The sequence below is a fragment of the Amborella trichopoda genome, chromosome 11 (assembly GCF_054954075.1).
Source record: "Amborella trichopoda isolate Santa Cruz 75 chromosome 11, AtrichopodaSantaCruz75HAP2 v2.0, whole genome shotgun sequence".
Lineage (NCBI taxonomy): Eukaryota > Viridiplantae > Streptophyta > Magnoliopsida > Amborellales > Amborellaceae > Amborella > Amborella trichopoda.
In genome coordinates, this window is record NC_142346.1 from 46,331,991 (window position 1) to 46,356,266 (window position 24,276).

The 24,276-nt window shown below is 35.0% G+C and overlaps 1 protein-coding gene and 1 long non-coding RNA gene across 2 annotated transcripts; both read left to right on the forward strand.

Annotated features, from left to right (window-relative positions):
- Positions 1–3,621: 3,621 nt before the first annotated feature.
- Positions 3,622–6,557, forward strand: LOC18427723 (disease resistance protein SUMM2). The gene is given in 3 exon segments (XM_088850643.1): positions 3,622–4,438; positions 4,441–5,591; positions 5,627–6,557. Coding segments are annotated over 3 exon segments (2,649 nt in total). The 5' UTR covers positions 3,622–3,738; the 3' UTR covers positions 6,425–6,557.
- Positions 6,558–20,969: 14,412 nt separating this feature from the next.
- LOC148779955 (uncharacterized) lies at positions 20,970–23,581 on the forward strand. The gene is made up of 3 exons (XR_016043727.1): positions 20,970–21,887; positions 22,576–22,701; positions 23,296–23,581. It is a non-coding gene; the product is annotated as an uncharacterized LOC148779955 (long non-coding RNA).
- Positions 23,582–24,276: the final 695 nt, after the last annotated feature.

The following is a 24,276-nucleotide window of genomic DNA, read 5'->3' on the forward strand; positions in this document are numbered from 1 at the left end:
AATATCTAGATATAATATTTTTCTTATTTTTTGAAAACTAATTCATGACTGGGGAATAAATTAAAAATGTTTAATATCGGATAAATTTAAACCCAGGGTTTGGTAGTTATGTGGCATTTAGATGGGGCATAACCTAGGTTTTCATATTCCTAGTGTTTAGATGTGCCTGTTCCCAAATCCTTGGGTTTAAACTTAAAAAGCTCTTCCTACTGGTTTTTGGTTAAATTTTCCTTTTCAAGAAATGAAAACTCCTTATTCCTACTCCAACATAAAACAACAAAACTCTACCATGAAAGACCCAATGGGCTCAAGTCAATGCCCTGTCTGGCTCGGTGCAATGCATTATTTTAGGTGGGGTCTGTAGAGAAGCGTCTATAATGGCTATGGGCCCAAGTCAATGTCATATCCCCCATTGTACAATGTATTATTTGTTGTGGGGTGTAAAGTCGACAAATTGAAATGTTGAACTTTGGAAAAACTGCATTTAACCATGTATTTGTCAAGCAAATTAAGTCCATGTAGGATTTCGTTTTGAGAATTTATTTCTGGGTGTTGGTTATATTTAAGCATACCTTGTACTTATGCCAAGAGATGCAGATCAAGTGCCCAACGATATCCTGAATATTTAAGTCTACCTTTAATTGTAAATTTAGCGCTCATCAAATAGTACAGATCAAGCAATCAATAAATACTTGAAAATCGACGGTTCAGCTAATATGCTACAAGATCACTCTTTTTAAGATTTAAAATCTTCCTTTTTTTTTAGTAACATCTAAACCTCAAGTTTGAGATGATGAACTTGGAGATTCTCCAACATCAAAATAGCTTTTGCCAGGTTGGTTTCAGGTATGTCTTAATTTAAGAGTATAAGATTCACACCTTTCATAAATTTTTCATTCATTTTTTTTCTTCACCTTGAAAGTAGCAGGAAGTGGTAGCTGGTGCGGAGGACATGTTACTATCTATGGGCCTTGTGGGGCAAAATAATCGAAACCCGATGTGATGCCTCTCTTGTTATCTTCCATCCAAATTCCAAATTATTTGTAACCATTCATTGCTTATCTTTTATTTGATGCAACTTCTCCTCTCTTTCTTGGGTCTTGTCCTTCCAAACCATGAAGTCCCACTCTTTCACTTTCTGTCCTTTCAAAGTGTCTAAGTCTTTGTTATCTATAAAGATTAATCTACTATCTATAAAGGCTAATCTACTTTTTCATACGATAATCGCTCACCCTGGCTTTCCATGTAACCACTCCTTGAAGTTTTTTCTTTTCTTTTGATTGTAAGCTTCTCTTCAGGTTTTTGAAGGATCTCTCCAACTCCTTTTCATGTTCTTGGCGAAAACAAGGAACTTTCCTTCTTTTAACCATGGTGGGAATAATGATGAAGACAAAATGGGTGGAAAACGAGCTGGGGATTAATTGGTTAGCGTATGTGTTTTAAAGAAAGATTTCTTATCCATTTTTTAAGGGATCATAATCAAGGCCACACTGATCATAAATATGAAAAAAAGCAAAAAAAAAAAAAAAAAAAAAAAAAAATTGAGATTTAAGATTTGCTGCTTCTTTTTTCCACTTTTGGAACATCCATATAAAATTTTGGTCCCTTGCACCATCCACAGCATCCATCCTAAGGATGGATGTTCGTGGGTTCTTGTGCCCGCGCTGACTCACCTAACATCTTTTATTGTTTAAAATATCTAGAAAGAATATTTTCCTTATTTTTGGAAAACCAATTCATGAGTGGGGACTTTAACCCTAGAATAAATTCCAAATTTTTAGTATCGGATAAATTTAGACCCTGGTTTTAGTAGTTATGTGGCTCTTCCTACTGATTTTGGGAAACCCTCGGTTAAATTCTCCTTTAACAAGTAATGAAAACTCCTTATTCCTAATCCAACATAAAACAAAAAAACTTATCATGAAAGACCCAATGGGCTCAAGTCAAGTCAATGCCCTGTCTCGCGCGGTGCAATGCATTATTTGAGGTGGGGTTGTAAATTGTATAGTTTTGTCTATTTAAGGTTATGGGCCCAAGTCAATGTCCTCTTCCCCATTCGACAATGCAGTAGTATTTGAGGTGGTATGTAAAGTTTACGAATTCGGAAATGAAGTTTAAGGAAAAGTTGCTGCACTTCGAAACTGCATTTAACCCTGCATTTTTTTTTTGGACAATAAAGTTGATATTTTCTTCCTAGAATTCCTTTTGAAAATTTATATTTGAAAATGGCAACGGATTCCTTGGTAAGTAGTGTCGGAGTGGCGAGCCTGCCCACCAAATTTTTTAATACGGTATTCTTCTATCTCATCTCATGTGGTTGATAATCCCTTTTCAAGGGTTGTACAAGGACTATCCTTGTGACATATTTTACAATTTAATAAAAAAAAGATAAGGGCTCCTCATGACCTACTGATTCACCCCAAAAATGTAAAAATAAAAGTTACTGCCATGTCACCCTAATGAAGATTACAATGACTACATGAAAAATGCTCTATCATCCCATGGCAGGATGGTTATCGAGTTATGGCTCACCTCCAAATTTTTTTTTTTTGCAAGATGTAATTTGTTGTCAAATATTTTTAGGACAGCATAAGAATCTATTTTCACCTCTAAATATAAAAATTTCAATTCAAAAAATGATTCAAATCAAGTAGATTTATAAACATGTGACAATATTGAAAATGGATGGTCTAAATAGTGATGCACTATTTTTGGGACTAAAAATCTTTTTTTTTTTATATATATGACGTCGAGATAATCAATTAGAGGGTTTTTCATTTTAAGTTTGTAACGTTATATAGACCTTTTCCATAGAAACGTTCAATTATGAAAAGGAGTCGGGTCCTATAATTAAAAATCAAGCAATTATTGAAGCAGCAAACTTCTGATTCTCCCCTCTTGCAAATGAATAGGCAACCACTAAACTTCTACTTTCTTTTATTTCTTTTTAATTTCTTGTATTTTATTTGCCTGATGATGGTGGTGTACACGTTCGCTTTAACTAATCCTCCTAGTAGACCTCTCCATTGAAGAGGAGTCCATACCTATGTGGTAATCACACGTCCATACTGTATTGCAATTATAATTTTTGATGCTAATCATGCTTAGTGCTCAATTAGCTAACAGACGCTATTCGCAGTCATATTTTCACTATTCCCACGCAGATCATGGGTGCGAAAAACAAAATGGGCCTCTTGTGAGCATTCAACCCATGTTTCCAATAAGCAAAGCATGCCCATATTTCCAATGAGCAAAGCATAAAATGGGGAAAATTAGTATTTGAATAACCCTTCCCTCAATTGACAAGGACAAGGGCACGTGAAATGAAGTCACACTTAATTGATTTAAACACCATTTGTTCACTAAATATTTATTTAACACCGCTTGTTTATTGTCTTTTCTTTGCAACACTTTCTCCTTGCTTTGTCTTGATCTTGCTGCTTCCTACCCACTTCTTGACTTTTTGCTCTTTATCACTTGAAAATACTCTTCCCTCAATTGACACTGACAAGGGCATGTGAAATGAAGCACCCTAAATTGATTTATATATATATATATATATATATATATATATATATATATATATATATTTAAGTTTAACACCATTTGTTCATTGTCTTATTTTTGGTGGAGCTTTGCTTTGTTGACTTTGGTTTTATTAAGCATCTTCGCCAAAAGGACACTTCATAGTAAGCGAACTATTTCATTGTGTTTGTCTATCTTTTGCTACCAGCAACCATGGAAATTGCTACCTGTGTGCTCGAAATAGTGAATACATTTTTGGAACCTATCACTCGACAGCTCGGATATCTCTTCAAATGCCGAGAGAAGGTTGAGGATCTGAAAATTGAGATTGAACGACTCAAGGCCCGAATTCCTGATTTGGAGGCAAATATTGAAGCAGCAGAGAGAAGTGGGAAGGCAGCCACGAGTGAAGCGCAACAGTGGTTCAAAAGGGCACGAGAATTGGAACATGAAGCGGATGAAGTAGTTCAAAGATACAACCAAAACAAGTGTTGCTTTAGAGGGCTCTGCCCCAATTGCCCCTCCAACTACAAGTTGGGTAGACACGCAACAAAGAAACTATCACAAATCACGTCTCACATCGATAGAGCAGATATTGTGAATTGGAGTATGGATCGAGCACCGCCATTTGGGAGGGAGGTGCCTACACATTCAATCACAGGTCAGTCAACATTTGGCAAAAATGTAAATAAGATCCTTGAATGTTTGAGTAAAGATGAATTGGGTGTGATTGGCATTCATGGTATGGGAGGCGTTGGAAAGACAACTCTCATGCATGAAATCAACAATCGTCTATTACAAAATCGAGAAGTTTATAGAGTGATATGGATCACAGTGTCAAGAGATGCGAATATATCTAGAATTCAAAAAGAAATCATGAAAAAACTGGGCATAACAGTTGAAGATGAAGAGAATGATTGTTTTCTGCTCTAAAGGAACATAGATTCGTGCTTATCTCAGATGACTTGTGGGAAAAGCTGGATTTGAATGCTATAGTAGTCCCTCGCCCAAACCCACAAAATAAATCCAAGATTGTAATAACCACCCGATCATTAATGGTGTGCAATAGGATGGAAAGTAACCATGATATCAAAGTGGATGTTTTAATAGAGGAAGCGTGGATCTTGTTTCGTGAAAAAGCAAGAAATGTGGCAGATCGCCCTTCTATAGAACCCACTGCTCATAAGGTCGTCAAAGAATGTGGTGGCTTGCCACTCGCCATCATTGTAGTCGGTTGTGCGATGAAAGGAAAGTATAATGTGCATGTGTGGGAGAATGCATTAAGGGCCTTACATGAGGCAACAATGGAGATTGAAGGCATGGAATGTGAAGTGTTTGTGCCATTGAAGTATAGTTACGACCAATTACAAGATGAAAACATTAGGCAATGTTTCTTGTATTGTTCATTATACCCAGAGGACTATCAAATTGAAAATAATAATTTGGCTGAGTGTTGGACGTGTGAGGGGCTCCTAGGCAGAGTGGATAGTCTCAAGGATGCTAGAAACAAAGGCCACAGTCTAATTGAAAAGCTAATTGACTCATGCATGATAGAGGAAGTTCCCGGATTGGATTCATATGTGAAGCTTCATGATGTGATCCGAGATGTTGCCATATGTATCGGCTCCACAAGAGAGGGCGGTCTGATTGTGGAAGCAGGATTGGGACTAAAGGAAGCACGCAGGGTTGAAGAATGGGGAGAGGCCCAACGCATATCGCTGATGCGTAATGAAATGGAGAGACTTCCAAATCCACCGTTGTGTCTGGCCCTCGCAACATTGATGCTCAATCGAAACAAAAAGTTGAATAACATTCCGGAGGGCTTCTTTGAATGTATGGAAGCCCTAAAGGTGCTTGATCTCCGTGGAACTAGCATCTACTCGCTGCCACAATCGTTATCCAACTTGAAGAATCTCCGTTTCCTTTCTCTGCACGCTTGTGAGAACCTAGTCGACATTCCTCCTGTAGGACAACTTCAGCAACTCCAAGTGCTGGATTTGTACAATACCAAAATCAAAAGATTGCCAGAGGGGATGGGAGAACTAGTCAACTTAAAGCTTCTAAATCCATAAAGCATGGGGTTATATCAAGAGTATAATGTCTGGAGGAGCTGGACATCATGTATAGCGGATACGTGGATTGGGAAATGATGGAAGGGGAGGAATTTGAAGAGTTGGAGCCCTTAAGTTCATTACGGATAAGCAGCAATGGGAACGGCCTATTTACCAACAAAAGACAATGGGATGGAAAGATATTTGATAAGATAGAAGGACTATGGCTAGTAGGTTGCCAAGGTTTGACTAGTCTTGAGCAACTACGGCCCATGAAAAGGTTGAATTCTCTGAATATTCAAAGATGTTCTCAATTGGATTTTGTTGCCCTTGATGTTGTTGCTCCCAGCTTGAATCATTTGTGGCTTAGCCATTTGCCAGTTTTGAGGAGAATTTGGCAGGGTGATGGAGACCGTCAGCTTCTCAATCTCACACATTTGCATGTTAGAAATTGTGATGGATTGAAGAATGTGTTATTGGCAAATGTGGTACAATGTCTCCAATGCTTGGAAGTAATGAGGATAAGGAACTGCAGAGGATTAGAAGAGATAATTAGTGGGGAGCAGGTAGGCCAAAACATCACCCTCCCCAAATTAAAAGCCTTGTACTTATATCATTTGGTGGAATTGAGGAGTATATGTGAGATTTCAATGACATGGCCTTCATTGGAGAGAATACATGTGAGAGATTGTCCCAAGTTGAGAAGGCTCCCTCTTGGTCTCCTAGAAGCACAAATGCTAAGAGAATTGAATGGAGAAAAGAAATGGTGGGAGGGATTGGAGTGGGAAGACGAGCCTACCAAGTCTGCTCTCCTCCGTCTGTTCGTAAAAAGAACAAGTAGATGGTGATGGCAAAATGGAGTAGTGTGAGGGGTGGTTACATTACATTTACTGCTTATGAGCCCCGTGAGGTAGCTAACCTTCAACCCCATAACTTGTAATCCTTCTCTCTCCTAATGAGCCAACTTTCATGCCTTTTGTCTCTTTTTCTCGTAAAAAACAATGGTGAAAGCCATATTAGTGGGGCAGATGGCCACCCATTCATCTCTGATTGAATCGGATCACCTGATCCGGGTCGCGTCTGGTTCTATATCTGGCATGGACCCTATCGGACCAGGTTGGTATGAAATATATAAATAATATATTGTTTGACTAGATTTTTTATTTATTTTATTATCATTTTGACTAGAATAAAACATATATATTATATAGTATATGATATTTCCATTAAATTTTTTGAATCGTCGACCCGAAGCATATAATATTTCCATTAAGTTTTCGATTCTAATTTATACCAACTAGCAAAGGGGATCGATCTGTCGCATGAGTTGTAATGTGTACTTTTGGTCATTGAGAGTGATTCTAAACGGTTGGTGGATTATCTGAATCAATGGTGCAGGACTGAGACTATTCACGGTGAACTGCCTATATAAACTCTCAACTTTTTCAAATCATCAATGGTAGATCCTACGCACCTACGGAGAGGCGAGGCGAATATGACAGCAGATTCCTTAGCCAAAGAATCAATGTCTAGAAGTAGAAGTAGAGGGACTGTGTGTAGAGCTCACTCCCCAAATTTTTAATATGTATTCTTTTAAATAATGTTAATTGTGTTCCCTTTTAAGGGTTGTATTGTGATTATCCCTGATGTTAATGGTGTTCCCTTTTATGATTATCCCTGTAACATATTTTACAATCTAATAAAAATGGGTAGAGGCTCATCATCCCCACTAATTCCTCCCCAAAAACACAGAGAAAGTTATTGGAAGGTCACCCTATAAACTGCTTGAAAAATGCTCTGCTCTATCCCATGGCTGGATGGCTATCCAGAGGACCTTTATCTTCACAATGATTGATTAAACATGAGGAGCTTACATTACTTGGGAATGGACTCGCGCCACTCCTAACCAAGTCCACAAAGGATAGAGAATATCGTAATAAAAAAGTTACAGAAATATAAATAATTGAAAAAAATGTAACAGAATTAAGAAAAGGGGTTCTTTGATTTTACCAAATTGTGAATGGTCAAAATGGGCTTAAAAACTTCCTCAAATTGTCGATCTATAAAATCCATGAAATGTAGTTATTTTTTCTTCAATCTGAGTCCGCAAATGGGTACATGTACTGAAAATCTACCTAAATTGAATTCTTAGAAGAAAATATGGGTTTTGGGTCTCTAATGTTTAAAAAAATAAAAAAATAAAAAAATTTAGGGAATAGGGCAGATTTTTTGCCATACAACAGTGATAGTACTTGGGAGAGACCGTACCCACTGTTTGACAAATTCATTTGAGAAATATCTTCGGTTTGGTGCAAAAAGAGGAGTGCTACGGTTCTTTGACCATACCCACTAATTAAAACTTGAGATAGTTCTCTCTAACTTTCGTTTTTTAGATAGTTTTTTTTTCTAAACAATTTCAAATAGTTTATCACTCTAAAATATGATATACTTTTTCGCTTTAAAATTTTAAAATACTTTCTCTGTCTAAAATTTAAATTTTGAGATTCTAAAAATTTTGAGACACTTTTTCTCTTTAAGAAACTTTAAGCACTTTCTCAATCTAAAAGTTAATATAATTATTCTCTCTTAAATTTAAGATTCTTTCTCTCTCTAAAAACTTTAATTTTGAGTTAGTCTCTCTATTTTAAATTTTCAGGTAGTATCTTTATCGAAAATTTTAATGTACTTTCTATCTCTAAAACTTAAATTTTAAAATACTTTTTTATCTAAAATTTTTGAAATAATTTCTCTCTCTAAAAATTGTAGTTACTCTCTCTCTCTAAAATTTGACTTAAATTTTGCAATAGTTTCTCTCTCTAAAAATTTTCAGATAATTTTTCTATACTCTTTCTTTAAAATATAAAATTTGATATTGTTTCTCTCTTTAAAAGTTATGAGATCTCTATAAAAAAAATTTAAGTTGTTCCTCACTCTAAAATTTAATGTAGTTTTTCTCTCTAAAATTTTGAGATACTTTTTCTCTAAAACATAAGATTTGATATAGTTTTTCTCTTTAAAATTTTGAGATACTTTTTTTCTAAAACATAAGATTTGATATAGTTTCTCCCTCTAAAATTCTAAGATGCGAAAATCATTTCCTTAAAGCACATTTTCTGAACTCTTTAATGTTTATAGATCCACCACCATATATAGTATTAGTATTGGTTGGTGCCCTTTTAAAAACCGTCCATCTCAAAGATGGATGCTTGTGGGTCATCACATAAAACTTTTCCTTCTAATTGTGGCTTTACTTTCTTACGAAAAACCAGCACCCAACCCTTCCGTAGACCAAGAAATAGGGGGGTGCACAAGAACCTGAGTATGCATATCCACAGAAGACCAAGACCAGGGCATTTGTATAGTATGTGATGCGATTGATCATGGTAACAACATTTCATGAGAGTCATCACCTTCTTATCAACAGGTCGCACCATGATGAAGCAGAATGGGCTCCATTACTGTTGTTATTAATTCAATCTTCCTTATCACCCTCAAACTGAAGTCATTGGATGGTGATGAAGCGTGTAATTATGCCATTACCATAACTAAAGAGCCATATATCTATATTTTCATTTGGGATGGTATACTATATGACCATTTACTGTTGCTATAAGACGGTCACAATCATTCTTAGCTCTTAGATGTCAAATTGGATGGCTTGGAGTTTGTCATGAAATATAACAATTATTTTTTTTTTTAACCTTGAATTTAGTCAATAACATACAACCATCCGAGTTAGAATTTGACAGACAAGATTTATTCTCACCTCCTCGTATCGTAGTAAAACTAAATGGTCTCTTTTTATATTTTTTTCTTTCCATTTTATGCCTTGTAAGCATATCTAAAGAAACTTAAATCCAAATAAATAAGAAAGGTTGGGCTTAAGTTACTTCGGCAAAATGGCAAGCTCTTCATGCTTTATGGGTTGAATAATGAGATCACGACATTCAATTGCATTGGAGATACGCCGAAATACTTCACCAATGCTCATTTCTATCCAATTTAAAATTATCATTTATGAACAATCTCATAAAAATAGAAAAAAGACGGACTTCTAGTTTTTTTAATACCTAGATCTAAATTGTTCAGTTTATCCCACGTGAAATTTAGTATATGAGTTAATGACAGTATTTTGGGTCGGAACTTCTAACCCTAGAGCTAATATCAGTCCCAAAATGCATAATATTTTACATTTTTTTTTTCTTTCAATTTAGTGGTAGGAATCGAACTTGTGAAGTAGCATTACTTGAAGTCAAGTGCTAGTTAAAACAAATCACCGCCAGTTAAAGTTGAGCCGGTAATCAACTAAACATAATGAAAGTAAATTCCAAAACTGGAAATAGGAATGCACTTTACTAAACAAAATGAAAGTAACTTCCAAAACTAGGATTAGGAATGCAAAGGAAGTGCACTCGTCTTTTGAACACCCCTTCGCCAGGTTTTCTGAAAATCGCTTGAGCCATCGCATTGTGGCCAAATACTAACTCAAAAAAAAAACAAAAAAAAAAAAAAAACAAAAAAAAAAAACAAGAAACAAAAAAAAAAAAAGAGACCTTTTGGGGCATGCACTATTTCTCAAAGGATTTAGGACTCAGGAACACATCCCAAATCATTGCAAATTCATGAATTTAGAGCTTCAGAAACAACATACGATCTTTAAAGAATTGAAATCGTTAGGACTCAGAAACACATCCCAAATCATTGCAAATTCATGAATTTAGAGCTTCAGAAACAACATACGATCTTTAAAGAATTGAAATCATCATTCCGAAGAAAGGGTAATAAAAACTATACATAGAATAGAAAAGAAAAGATTATTTTCCCCACTTCAACCTTTCATAGGTCATGAGTTATGACTTGCTAATTGCCGGAAAGAGTTTGAAAACATTGTCCCCACACTGGCACCCCATGCTCTCTAACTTATCTACCAAAACATCTCTCAAACTCAAACGCAGTTACTTAGCATACGAATCTATTTCCTCAGGAGAAAGAAGCCATGATTTTGAGTTTCTCTCTTTCAATTTTGAGGTAAATTTGCAGTACTAGCCATTGAAAATTCTCCCACAAAGTGCCTCCATGTTTTATCGGAAAGTCATTGCGAAAAGGGGCTGTGGTCGTAGTGGTAGCACCCTCACACTCCCTGACACCACCCGACACCACCCCACGAACTCCTTCAAAAAAATATAACTCCTAAATTATATGAAAAAATGAGCACGGCCCACATTCACCACTGAATTACCTAAAAAAACAAATGAGTTGTTTTTTAATAGGAAAAATTTATATAAATATGAGGCTCTAAACAATCGGATTACAGCGCATCTCAAAAATTTCACAAGAAGGGGTTATTTTAATCCTAAAAAAATCATCAAATTGATCATCTCAACATCAATATGCATGGACATGAGAAAAAAATGGATTTCAAGTTTAAGAAATAGTGCATCTTGTAATGTATTTTTGGACCGTCAATTTTCAAGATTTTCAAATTTTCATAGATCTTCTCGATCTACACTATTTTTGAAACTTTAAATCTTATAATTAGAGAGAAAAATATCTTTTAAAGCTATCACAAAGCTTTTTAGTATTGAAACATATTCTCGACACTATTTACATGGGCGCTTTATTTGATTGTTTAGAGCCTGGGCTCTATACAAAGTGCACGATTTTGGATAAGGTGAATTGAGGCGTTCGTGCCCTATTCCTTCAAGTTCGGATTAGGCCAGGGCCCATTCATAAGCATTTTTTGAGCCCTGACCACCCAACAATATTTTGGACCTAAAAAGCCCGCCCCGTGGCAGCCCAAATACCATGCACCGTATATTCACTTTCTAGTTGTCATGGGCACCTCGTTGGTTTCCAATCTTCGGAGATTTTTGCCTTACAAACTTTCGCGTTAACCCTTTTTCTTTGCCTTAACCAGGCCTAATCAAAGGATGTCCAGACAAAAGAAAGTCGAGCTGGAGGAGGTTTTAGGTTTTTTAAAATAAAATATCATATTATCTTTTATTTTTAACTTCTATATTTCATCAGACTCAGGAATTGAAAATATTACTTGTAAGTAAAAAAACTCTATCTTTTCAATCTTCCAACCCTCTAAACCCTTTTGACCATGTATTATTGACCTCAACAACTTATGAAATGACTCTATCTCTCTCTCTCTAAAACTTCATCTCTCTCATCATCTCTATCAAAACTACATCTCTCTCTAAAACCCAACCTTCATCTCTCTCCTTAAAACTCAAACTCCATCTCTTTCTCTCTTTAAAACTTCATCTCTTTTTCTCTTTAAAACTTCATCTCTTTCTAAAACCCAAACTCCATCTCTCTCTCTCTCTAAAAACTCCATCTTTTTCTCACACATAAGAAGGTGTGCTCGTGGTCAAGCTCAAGCTAAATCCCTTGGCTGGTAAACTCATCGAGAAGTGAAGAGAGAGAGATAGAGTTTTAGAGAGAGAGAGAGATGGAGTTTTAATATGATGCCATTTTAGGATTTGTTTGAGTCAAAATTTATGATCAAAAGGGTCTAGGTGGTTACAAGATAGAAAAGATAAAGGCTTTTTGCTTACAAGTAATAATTTCAATTCTTGAGTCTCGTGAGATATAGAAGTAAAAAATAGGAGATAAAAAGATATTTTCTTTTCTTTTTTTTAATATGTGTGAGAGAGAGGGTGACTATGGATAAAAATTAGGTTAAATTGGAGTTGTGTGTGCAACTTAGGGACATAAAATTGTGTGTACGACTCAGGAACATAAAAAAATTTCAAAAAATTCTAAAAAAATTGGAAAAAATGTGAGATGGCTTTATAATTGTTTTAATATGATTTAATTGTTTTTGTCTAGGATTGATGAGCTCTTTTAATCATAATTTTTTTTTTTTTATTTCCTTTTTTTTTTTTTTTTTAAATATCTCAAACTGTAAAACAATTTTTTTAAAAATCCGTTTTTCTCAACCACTTAAGCTTATTTTAACTCTGTAATGTTCATTTTGGATTTAGTTTATTTTTACAATTTGTTTATTTTTTCAAAAATTTCTTAAATCTTTCCTTATTTTTTAGCATTCTCATTTATTATTATTTTTTTGGCCCCGTGCATGACACCATCAGTCCTGTGGACTCGGTCAAGTAACTCGTCCCCGGCCTGGCGGGAGTCTTGTGGCAAATGCAAGTCTCGGCAACTTGGTCCTTTCTTTAGAAATCAGATTTGCCAAATACAATAACAAACAGTTGTGAACCAGATTTTTGACAAACAATTCTAGCGAGCAATAGAACAAAGAGAATCCGAACTCCAAGTTATGGAGCCCAGCAGCTTGCACGGGGAATCCAACCCTGGCCGAAAGCGAAAAATATTTCATACAAAAGAAAGAAAATCCCATAGGGGCTGTTTGGGTGCTTGGAAATATATTCTCTATCAAATATATTACATTACCGTCATTTTGGCTTGAAAATATTGCATGAATTTTACCTATAGTAATGCGCTTTTTTATATATTTTTAATATTTTCCTTTTTTAAAATAAAATATCGATTGAAATTAAAACTACCTAACACAGACTCAATTTATATCATGATGATCAATAGTCACCTTAAAAAAAATCTACCAAAACCAAGATATTTATTCATGTTCTATGGCAAAACTAATCAACACAAATTTGATGTGGATATGACCTGAACTTTGTGAAAGGAAAAAATGAATGGCAACACCATCTTCCCAATCACCATTCAAATAGAAAAGATGCACTTGCCTATAAACTATCACCATATAGAAATCAAATAGATGCACTTGCCTATGAACTATCACTACATAGAGCACAACTAGAATGTCAACCACAACCAAAATAAGTGAAGAAATTTTGAGCAATAGAGAGAAGAGGGAGCTATATTAATAATATTTTTATAACTTCTATTCAATTCTAATTATAAAAAAAAGCTAAAAATTATGTATTTAGCATAATACACATTATTTTTAACTAAATACTTTGCCCTTTTTCTAATATTTCGACTCAAAATTATGTATTTCACAAGCATATTTTTATATTAAATTAAAGCACATAACTTAAAGGGTTGTATTGGCTTTATTTTGTGACACATGTGGGAGGTTTTGACGAAACGTGAAGAGAGAGAGTAAAAAATGATAAGTATATATTATGGTGCAGTTGGCATATGGATGCATCCGTAGCTGTAGAGGTAAAGAGCACCTTCAAATTTTATTATGGTATATAATTTTGATGTAAAATATTTTTAGGATTATCTCAAAATCTATTTTTATATCTAATCATAAATTTTAAATTTCAAAACTGGTTAAAATCAAGTAGATCTATAAACATATGAAAATCTATAAACATATGTAAAGTACACTATTTCTGAAACTTAAATCTTTTTATTTTTTATAGTCATACATCTCGATGTCGAGATGATCAATCAAAATATTTCTCAATATTAAAACTACATTTTTCGATGGATTTTTGAGGTGCATCGGTAGCTCTACATTATAAGATTGCAACCTTATATAAATTTTTTCCATATATTATATGTATGTATAAACTATAGAGAGAGTGAGGGGGACAAAAAGCTTCGTTTTGGAACACCTGTTTGAAGTTTTGATTAGACGTAAAGAGATAGGGAAAAATATTTATAATATATGCATGCATAAAGTGAAAGATGGGGAAAAAGAGAGCTTCACTTTCGAACAATAAAGAGGTTTGGGTGTCAAACACTAAAATCAATGTTATAGAGCAAATGAATATTCTTAGGCTGATCACAAGATTACCCGTCGTAGCTCGTAATATAGTTCTTATCATTTTGAGCAAAAAATAGATTTCATGCTTTTGGGATAATAACAGGTAATCTGTATCTATTTCTCGTTTATTTGCTAATTATCCAAACGTTTAAAATGAAAGACTTTCCAAAAATCCGTTCCACCAGAATGGATTTTCAAGTACCTAAACGGCCCATTGGGAAGTTCCTAAAAAAGATAAAAAGTCTTTATACGCGTGCCTAAGAGAAACTAATGAGATGGAAAACGATTTTTGAATTTTAGATAGGCCAAAAAGTTTCGCGAAAAATTTCATTGGTACTTCTAGTGAAATCCATGAGTTGGTCCAAATGTGCCTCTATATTTTCACATGTGGAGATGACAAGTTCTGGCCGCCAAGTCGATTTTTTAAACATGGGAAAGGTTTCTATACTTCCCTTACAACATCGAGAACTATCCTCCCCCTACCATCCAATTGCCCAATTTTGATCAAGAGAGTCACTCATCGTTTAATCTTAGATCCGACGTCTTAAAGTATTTTATTTTTAGTTTTTTTTTATACAAATTGTATGAATATGAAATTAGGTATGTGCCAGCTTCTCATTGGGGCACACCTATAAAAAATATTAAAAATAATTTTTCGATAAAGTATAATAACCAAAATATCCTTTGAACTTTTCAAGGGTATTTTGGTCATTTTAATTTATTCAAAATATTTTTTTTATATTTTTTGCTAGTGCGAGTTTGAGGATTGGACAACCAAAATTTGGTGTCAAAATAGTTTATAGAAAAAAAATTAAAAATAAAATATTATAGAGATGTGACATTGTGATTGGGGCAATCTTAACCCTCCATTCATAATGAACGGTTGGATGAGGGGATATATATAAGTTTTACACTGTAGGGCAAACATAAAAAGCTTGCCCTTTAAACATTGGTCAAAACAAATAAAAACTTACTGACGATCCAAAGGACTCCATAAGGATTTTACCTAGGTTCCAAACGACCCATGAGTACAAACACGCTTAAATCACGTAATGGATCGATTAAAGAAGAATCATTCTAAGGAAAGAAACAAACAAGCCAAAAAATAAAAAAAAAAAGACAGCATCAACTAAAGCAGCGTTTTAAAAAACGCCGAGTCGAACCGGACTCGCCCGGTTCGACTCGGAAATAGTGAAAAAGGAACCGGATCGCCCCGAAAATCGGAAATCGTCCGGTTCTAGAGAGAATCGGACGATTCTGTACAGTGAATCGCCGATTCACTGTACGAGATCGGCGAGTCCGAACAGTGAATCGGCGATTCCGTACGGTTTTTTTTTTTTTTTTTTTTTTTTTTTTTTTTTTTTTTTTTTTTTTTTTTTTTTTTTTGGTAATCCATGATAGATTTTTTTTGTAATCCATGATCGAATTTTTTGGTTTTTTGTAACCCATAATAGAATTTTTTGTAATCCATGATCGAAATGTTTGTTTTCTTTTCTTGTAATCCATGATCGATTTTTTTGTTTTTTTTTTTTTTTTTGTAACCCATGATAGAATTTTTTGTAATCCATGATCGAATGTTTTGTAATACATGATCGAAATGTTTGTTTTTTTTTTGTAATCCATGATCGAAATGTTTGTTTGTTTTTTTTTAATCCATGATTGAATTTTTTGTTTTTTGCTTTTTTTGTAACCCATGATAGAGTTTTTTGTAATCCATGATTGAATTTTTTGTAATCCATGATCGAACTATTTTTTTCTTTTTTTGTAATCCACGATTGAATTTTTTGTTTTTTTTGTTTGTTTTTTTTTGTAATCTATGATCGAATTTTATGTAATCCATGATCGAATTTTATGTAATCCATGATTGAATTTTTTGAAAATTTGTGATTTTTTTTGTTTAATCCATGATCGAATTTTTTTTTGTAATCCATGATAGAATTTTTTGAAAATTTGTGATTTTTTTTTTAATCCATGATAGATTTTTTTGAAAATTTGTTTTTTTTTTTTTTTAATCCATATTATTCAAAGAGAAAACGAGAGAGATGATGATTCTGAGGCCACCCTATCCCAACCATATTATTCACATATCGAGTCCCAACAGCAACAGTGTAGGGATGAGCACGAAATACTGTAAATTAAATGCTGAATGGCGGTTCATGCAGGGAAAGAACATATCAATATTTGCATATTCATTCAAAAACATGAAAATTCTTAATGGAGTACCCTCATTTTTTATTGAATTCCTAAAAACCAATATTTATAATGAATTTTAATAATTTTTTCGGATTTTTTTGAAGCTTTATTCTGACCGATTCACCCGATTCCGATCCGGATCGCCGATTCGCCGATCCGGATCGGTTTTTGAAAAGCCCGATCCGGGTCACCGATCCGGTTTTTAAACCATTGAACTAAAGTGATAAGCAAAACACATTCCTTGCCTCTCGCAAATAGATAGATAAAGATGAGGGTAAGTGCCAAGATAAAAATAGGAGACCAGCTTCTATTTTATTTACATTACGTTGGTGGTCCAAAGGCTCTCTTTTAATTCTGCTTGGTGGGAGATTGAATTTCGTGTATCAGATTCTCTCAAGTAGGTTTTTTGTAATTTTTTTTCTTTGATTTAATGAAAAATATCGATAGATGTAATTACATCTATGACGAATCACATAAATTTTGGTATTCTTTTACTATTATTTCTTTCTTAGTTTATTTTTCTTGCTTATTGCTTGTTCGATATTTTTCTTACTTTATTTGCTAAAAATTAACTCATCGGATTTAGAGCTTCTGAACACAACAACAATTTCACTTTTAATTTTATTTATTGTGAACCTGTTTTACAATGAGAAACCATGTGTTTCACATATCAAGAATTTCCATCAAATCCTTTGCATTATAATACCGATCTATTGGCTCCACATAATGCTTCCCAATGGAGAAAGACTTCATGCCCATATTGTAATCAACCTCCATATTTAAATTTGTCGCAATAGATTCATTGGTACCAAATTATAATCATAATCATGATTAGAGCTCAATTAGCTAACATAACAAATTAACACAAAAGAAGGAAACTATTTGCAGTTATATTCTTACTATTCCCAACGGATTGTGAGTACAAATATCACATTCTTTCTTTTTTTTTAACTGAACCTCGTCCTTTCATTAATTTGGTCTTGGATGATGGGATAGATGATTATTACCCACTACCTTTGATTTTTCTTCTTTTATCGCTTTCCTTCATCTAATAACACTACGCTATCTTACTTTAATCTAATTCTTTAATTATCCCTCCACCTCTTCTTAGATTTCTTGATCTTCTTTAAAGCAAGGAGCATTCATTCTGCTCACCCTCGTTTTCTTGTATCTTTTCTTTGGCCAAAACAAGGAGCCTTCCTTCTCTTCACCTTCTTGTCCTTGGATCTTCTTTTTGAGCTTTTAACCTTGGTTTTCTTGATCTTCTTCTTCACCATATTGTATCTAAATAATGCCCTCACAATTGGACTTTTTCATGCCCATATTGTAATCTTGGATCCATATTTTATTGTGTTAGATTCAGTAGCACAAAAGTTTAACCCTAATCACGATCTGGGCTCAATTAGCTTACATAACAAATAAACACACAAGGTGGGTGCAATTGACACCCATATTTTCTCTACTCCCACAAAGTTTATAGGTAAGGAACATCAAAATCGATGTCTTTCGATTATTCCACCCATGTTTTCAATGAGCATAGCAATTTGTTGCATCCAAGGTAGGGGAATGGCAAAAAATTGAATAATATTTTCACAGGTTCACCCATCCCTCAAATGACATAGGGACAACATGCTGTTAGTCATGTTGATGGGATTGTCTACAAAGACACCATGTACCTCTTGTACAAGAAGCTCACAATTATTTCTACTCATTAGATATCAAATTGGATGATTTAGAGTGAGTCATCACCAAATCCGAGGAATTTTTTTTTGGAACTGTGTCTAATCAACGACACTCTTACATCCATCCATATTGAATTCTAAGAGACAAAAATGATTGTGATCTCCTTGTATATAAGGTAAATGGTCTATATATAGATGATCCGCGGATGTCCAATTAAAGTAAAATCTTTTTTTAAAGAAAATAAAGATGGTCAAAGTATGGTAAATATTAAAGCGGTTTCCTTGTGCACTGCCAGTATACGAGACCACTTGCGTGCAACTTTATTCGCTGAACCATGGTGGTCCACAGGTCCTACTCTAGCATTTTACGATTTCACTGTTATTTATCTTCTGCTTTTTGACGCACTGAAACCTCGTGTCTCACATCAATAATGTTCATCAACTCTATGTATCATTATACCAATTTATTGACTAGCCTTCCATTGGAGAAAGAGTTCTTGAGCATGATTGTTTGGTGCGGCCAAGCCTGCACCTGTTATTATGCGGGCCACCAAAACCGGGTCTCTTAAGTAATAGTCTTCTAAAGTAAACGTAAAATTAATAGATCAAATATTTTCTCTAAAAAATATCATATCTAGTTTTAAAATCTATTTTATTTTACATATTAAAAAATCTCTATTTAAAGATTATATATTTCCTAAAAATTAAGAAAAAATTCTAGTTGAAAAATAAATTATTAAGGGTCCGCATTTCCACATGTTAGTCTGTGGCCCACATGCTGACCATGTCCAGAAATTAGCCTTATCATAGTTAAGGCTCAATCAGCTAACATAACAAATAGACATACAAGAACGGTGCTATTGTCACCCATATTTTCACTATTCCCACATTGGTTTTAGGTGGGAACATCAAAATTGTCGTCTTTTGAAAATTCACCTATGTTTCCAATGATATCTCAAAACTCCATCAAACAAGGTTGTTTTGACAATAGAAAACCTTCTAATTGATCATCCCGACCCCGTGATATATGGATATGGAAAAAATATATATTTCAAATATCAAAAAGTACATCTTAAAACACATTATCTAGACCATCGTTTTTCAAGATTTTCACTTGCTTATCGATTTGCTTGATCCTAACCATTTTTGAAATTTTAAATTTTATAATTAGTGATGAAAATGTATTTTCAATCCATCTGATAAATTTTTGAAATCAAATTTACATCTTTAGGCGGTGTTTGGAGATGCACCTCACTTTGATTGTTTTAGGGTTGCAAACTAATGTAAAAATTAAATAATACTTTCATCGGTGCACCCCACAACCTATCCCTCAAATGACAATGTCAATGGCATGTGGAATGATGCTTCAAAACCACACCACCACTTCTTCCTCGTCTTTTCTTTGCTGCACCTCCTCCTTTCTTTCTTATGCTGGTTCCAACCCACTACCTCTATTTCTTCCTCTTTAGCACTCTCTATATGTAGAGACTAAATCAAGAAGCGTTCCTTCTGTTCACCCTGTTTTTTTTATATTTTTTTTTGGCTGAAACACAGAGCTTTCCATGTGTTCACCTTGGTTTTCTTGATCTTCTTCTCCACCAAAACACGGAGCTTTGCTTTGTTCACCTTGGTTTTGTTAATCTTCTTTGCCAAAAGGACACTTTCCTTCTACTTGGTTTTCTCAACCAGTTGGGCTTTCTACAAGGTGCTTTTGTTTAGTGTCCCAAGGCCTGTGCCTAACTTGACACTTGAAATGTAAGTGAACTATTTCATTGTGTTTGTCTCTCTTTTGCTACCAGCAACCATGGAAATTGCTACCTCTGTGCTTGAAATTGTGATTACATTTTTTAAACCCATCACTCGGCAGCTCGGATATCTCTTCAAATGCCGGGAGAAGGTTGAGGAACTGAGAAATGAGAATGAATGACTCAAGGTCCGAATTCTTGATTTGGAGGCAAATAATGAAGCAAGAAAAAGAAGTGAGCAGGCAGCCATGAGTGAAGCACAACAGTAGTTCAATAGGGCGCGAGAATTGACACGTGAAGCAGATGAAGTAGTTGAAAGATATAGCCAGAACAAGTGTTGCTTTAGAGGGCTCTGTCCAAATTGCCCCTCCAACTACAAGTCGGACAGACGCGCAACAAAGAAACTATTACAAATCCGTTTCAGATCGATAGAGTGAATTCTGTGAATTGGAGCATGAATCGACCACCACCAGTGGAGAGGAAGATGCCTACACCTTCAATCACAGGTCAGTCCGTTTGATAAAAGTGTAAATAAGATCCTTGAATGCTCGTGTAACGATAATTCGGTGTGATTGGCATTCACGGTATGGGAGGCGCTGGAAAGACAACTCTCATGCCTGAAATCATAATCGTCTAGTGAGTATCAAGAGATGTGAGTATAACTAGAATACAAAAGGAAATCATGAAAAAATTGGGCATGACAGTTTAAGATGAATATATGATTGTTGACAGATTGTCTTCTGCTCTAAAGGAACATGGATTCATGCTCATCTTAGATGACTTGTGGGAGAAGTTGGATTTGAATGATAATAGGAGTCCAAGAAAACAAATCCAAGGTTGTAATAACCACCCGGATCATTAATGGTGTGCAATTGGATGGAAACTAACCATAATATTACAGTGGATGTTTTAACAGAGGAAGATGTGTGGAACTTGTTTCATGAAAAAGCAAAAGATGTGGCAGATCGTATCGCTCGTAAGGTCGTCAAAGAATGTGTGGGAGAATGCATTAAGGGCCTTATTGGAGGCAACAATGGAGATTGAAGGCATGGAACGTGAAAGTGTTGTGTTTGTACCAATTACAAGATGAAAAGATCAGGCAATGTTTCTTGTATTGCTCACTATACCCAGAGGACTATCAAATTGAAAAGAATAATTTGGCTCCACAAGAGAGGGCGGGGTGGGGGGTTTATTGTGGATGCAGGATTGAGAGTGAAGGAAGCACGCAGGGTGGGTAGAAGAATGGGGAGAGGCCCAATGCATATCACCGATGCGTAATGCATTAAAGAGACTTCCAAATCCGCCAGGCTCTCACGACATTAATACCCAAAGAAAATGAAAAGTTGAATGACATTCCGGAGGAGCTCTAAATGTGCTTGATCTCTGTGAAACTGGCATCCACTCTCTGCCACAATCGTTATTCAACTTGAAGAATCTCCATTAACTTTCTCTGCAAGGTTGTGCCAACAACCTAGTCGATGTTGCTCGTGTAGGAGGACTTGAGCAACTCCAAGTGCTGGATTTGTCTTTACCAAAAGATTGGCAGAGCAACTTAAAGCTTCTGAACCTATAAGGGACTCGTGATCTTAAATCCATAAAACAAGGCTGTCATGTTTGGATTTGGAGAAGCTGGACAGCGGACTCGTGGATTGATGGAAGGAAAAGCATTTTGGGAGGAATTTGAGAAGGCTACCTCTAGGTCTCTGAGAAGCACAAATGCTAAGAGCTATTCATCAAAAAAACAGAATGGTAATGTTAATGGTGGGAGGGATTGGAGTGGGAAGATGAGCCTACCAACTCTTCTCTCTCTTTGATTCTTGGCCCATTGTGGGGACAAAACCTTCTTAGCAAACATGCAACATCTCCCTCTCTCTAAGTTGCGAATTGTTCAGAAACGTATATTACAAGGTGACACAGTAGTGACTCTCAAGGGGCTTCATCCATGACATGACCTTCCAAGGTTGTAAGCTCTCTCTCTCATGAAAACAATGGTGAAGGCCAGTCTATGAAACATCCTATTAGTGGGGCAGATGGCCACCCGTTGATCTCGTATTGAATTGTCTGATCGCCAATTAAGATTGGTTTGGACTCAGCATTTCAAATCTGGATGCTTCGACCTGATCCGGGTCGCATCTGGGTCTAGATCAAGCATGGACCCTATCGATTTCGGTCGGACCAAGTTGAGTTGACTTCGTATGAAATATATAACAAATATAAAGCATATATAGTCTCACTAGATTTTATTTATTTATTTTATTGTCATTTTGACTAGAATAAAACATATATATTACATACTATATAACTTAAATGTCTTTGAATTTCTAGACCCACGTCTGGGGCCATGTAATGCCTAGCTAGGTAGGTTCCAGATCTGGGTCGGGCCCCAATTGACACGAACCCTACCTCACCCATTGCCACCCATAATATTCATATCCTATAAATTATAAATGTAAGTCATATCTCAAGAGCCCACCCAAATAGGTTGTTTTTTATGTTTCCAGGTGATCATCTCGACCGCAATATATAGAACTATGAATAAAATATTTTAAGTCATAAAATAATCTATTTTATAACAAATAATCTAGAACTTCCTATGTCCAAGCTCAATTCTTGGAGCTTTAATCTACAAGTTTTTCATGATATTGCAGGGGCCGCTAGTGTATGAGCTGTATCTTTCGACAGGCTCTGGAGTTTCACATTGTTTTGATTGTTTAAGGTTGAAGCCATATATATATATATATATATATATGGCACCCACCCTTAAGACATAGGAGGTATGCGAGTAAATTTCTATTACCCAATATTTAAAATGCTCATAGCATTCTCCTTTTGGAGAATGAAAAATTCATTTACTCCCTTGGAAAAATGACCCACTTGGAGAATTCGTTTATATAAAGTTTTGGGATCCAATTTTTTGTATGTTAAGTTTTGGGATTCAATTTTGGATTATGAGAAGAATTTTGTTTTTCTTAACTTATAAAAAGTATTTTTGAATACATAAGCATCTAAAGAAATGGGTTTTAAATACATAATTACCTATATCGAACTGTTCAAAAATTAGACACCTATTTGTGATCCCAGGACATAATTCAAGCAAACCAGGCTTACATAATTCATTTAATTTTGGGTTGACTGCTAGATTGAGTAGATTGCATCTGGGAAAATACTTGAAACTGTGATTTTACCCTGAAGAGCAGATTTACTTTTGAATCATTGATCCGGAGCACATAATCTTTCCATTAAATTTTTAATTCTAATTTATACCCACTATCAAAGGGGATTGATCCGACACATAAGTCGTATTGCGTACATTTGGTGATTGAGAGTGATTATAAACTGTTGGTGGATTATCTGATTCGATGGTGCAGGACTCCATGGAGACTACTATTATACGGTGAACTGCATATGTGAACTCTCAAAATTTTTCAAATCATCAATGGTAGATCCTACACACCTATGGAGAGGCGAATATGACAGCAGATTCCGTGGGAATCAATGTCTAGAAGAAGAGGGACTGTGCGGAGAGCTCACTCCCCAATTTTTTTAATATGTATTCTTCTATATGATGTTGGTGGTGTTCCCTTTTCAAGGGCTGTTTTATGATTATCCCTGTAACATATTTTACAATCTAATAAAAATTGGGATTGTATGCAATGTGACTATTTACTATTGTGATCATGCCGTTACCATATTCATGAGCCATGTACCCATATTGTCATTTGGGATTGTATTCAATGTGACTATTTAATATTGTTATAAGGAGGTCATAAACACTCTTAGCCGTGTCACTTTGATAGATTGAGGTTTATCATGAAATACAAGAATCTTTTTTGAACCGTGAGTTTAATTAATGACATACAACCATAAGATTTTAAAAGTTGACCAACAAGATTAATTGTGACCTCCTTGTACTAAAAATCTAAAAGGAAATGGTCTCGTTCTATAGTTTTTCTTTCCAGTTTTGGTCTTGTAAATATATTGAAAGAAACTTAAATCCAAATAAATAAGAAAGCTTGGGCTTAAGTTACTTCCGCAATATGGCGAGCTCTTCATGCTTTATGGGTGGAACAATGAGATTACAATATTCAATTGCATTGGAGATATGCCAAAATACTTCACCAATGCTCATTTCTGTCTAATTTAAAAATGTCAGATGAGCGATCTCATAAAAAAAAAAAAAAATTTAAATACCTAGATCTAAATTGTTCGGTTTATATCCAAGGACGTGAAATTTAGGATATGAAATTAATGACAGTATCTTAATTAATTACACTATCTTAGGTGACAGCCCCTACTTAATGACACTATCTTAGGTGACAGCCCCTACCCATTTTTCAAGTAGAATAGGA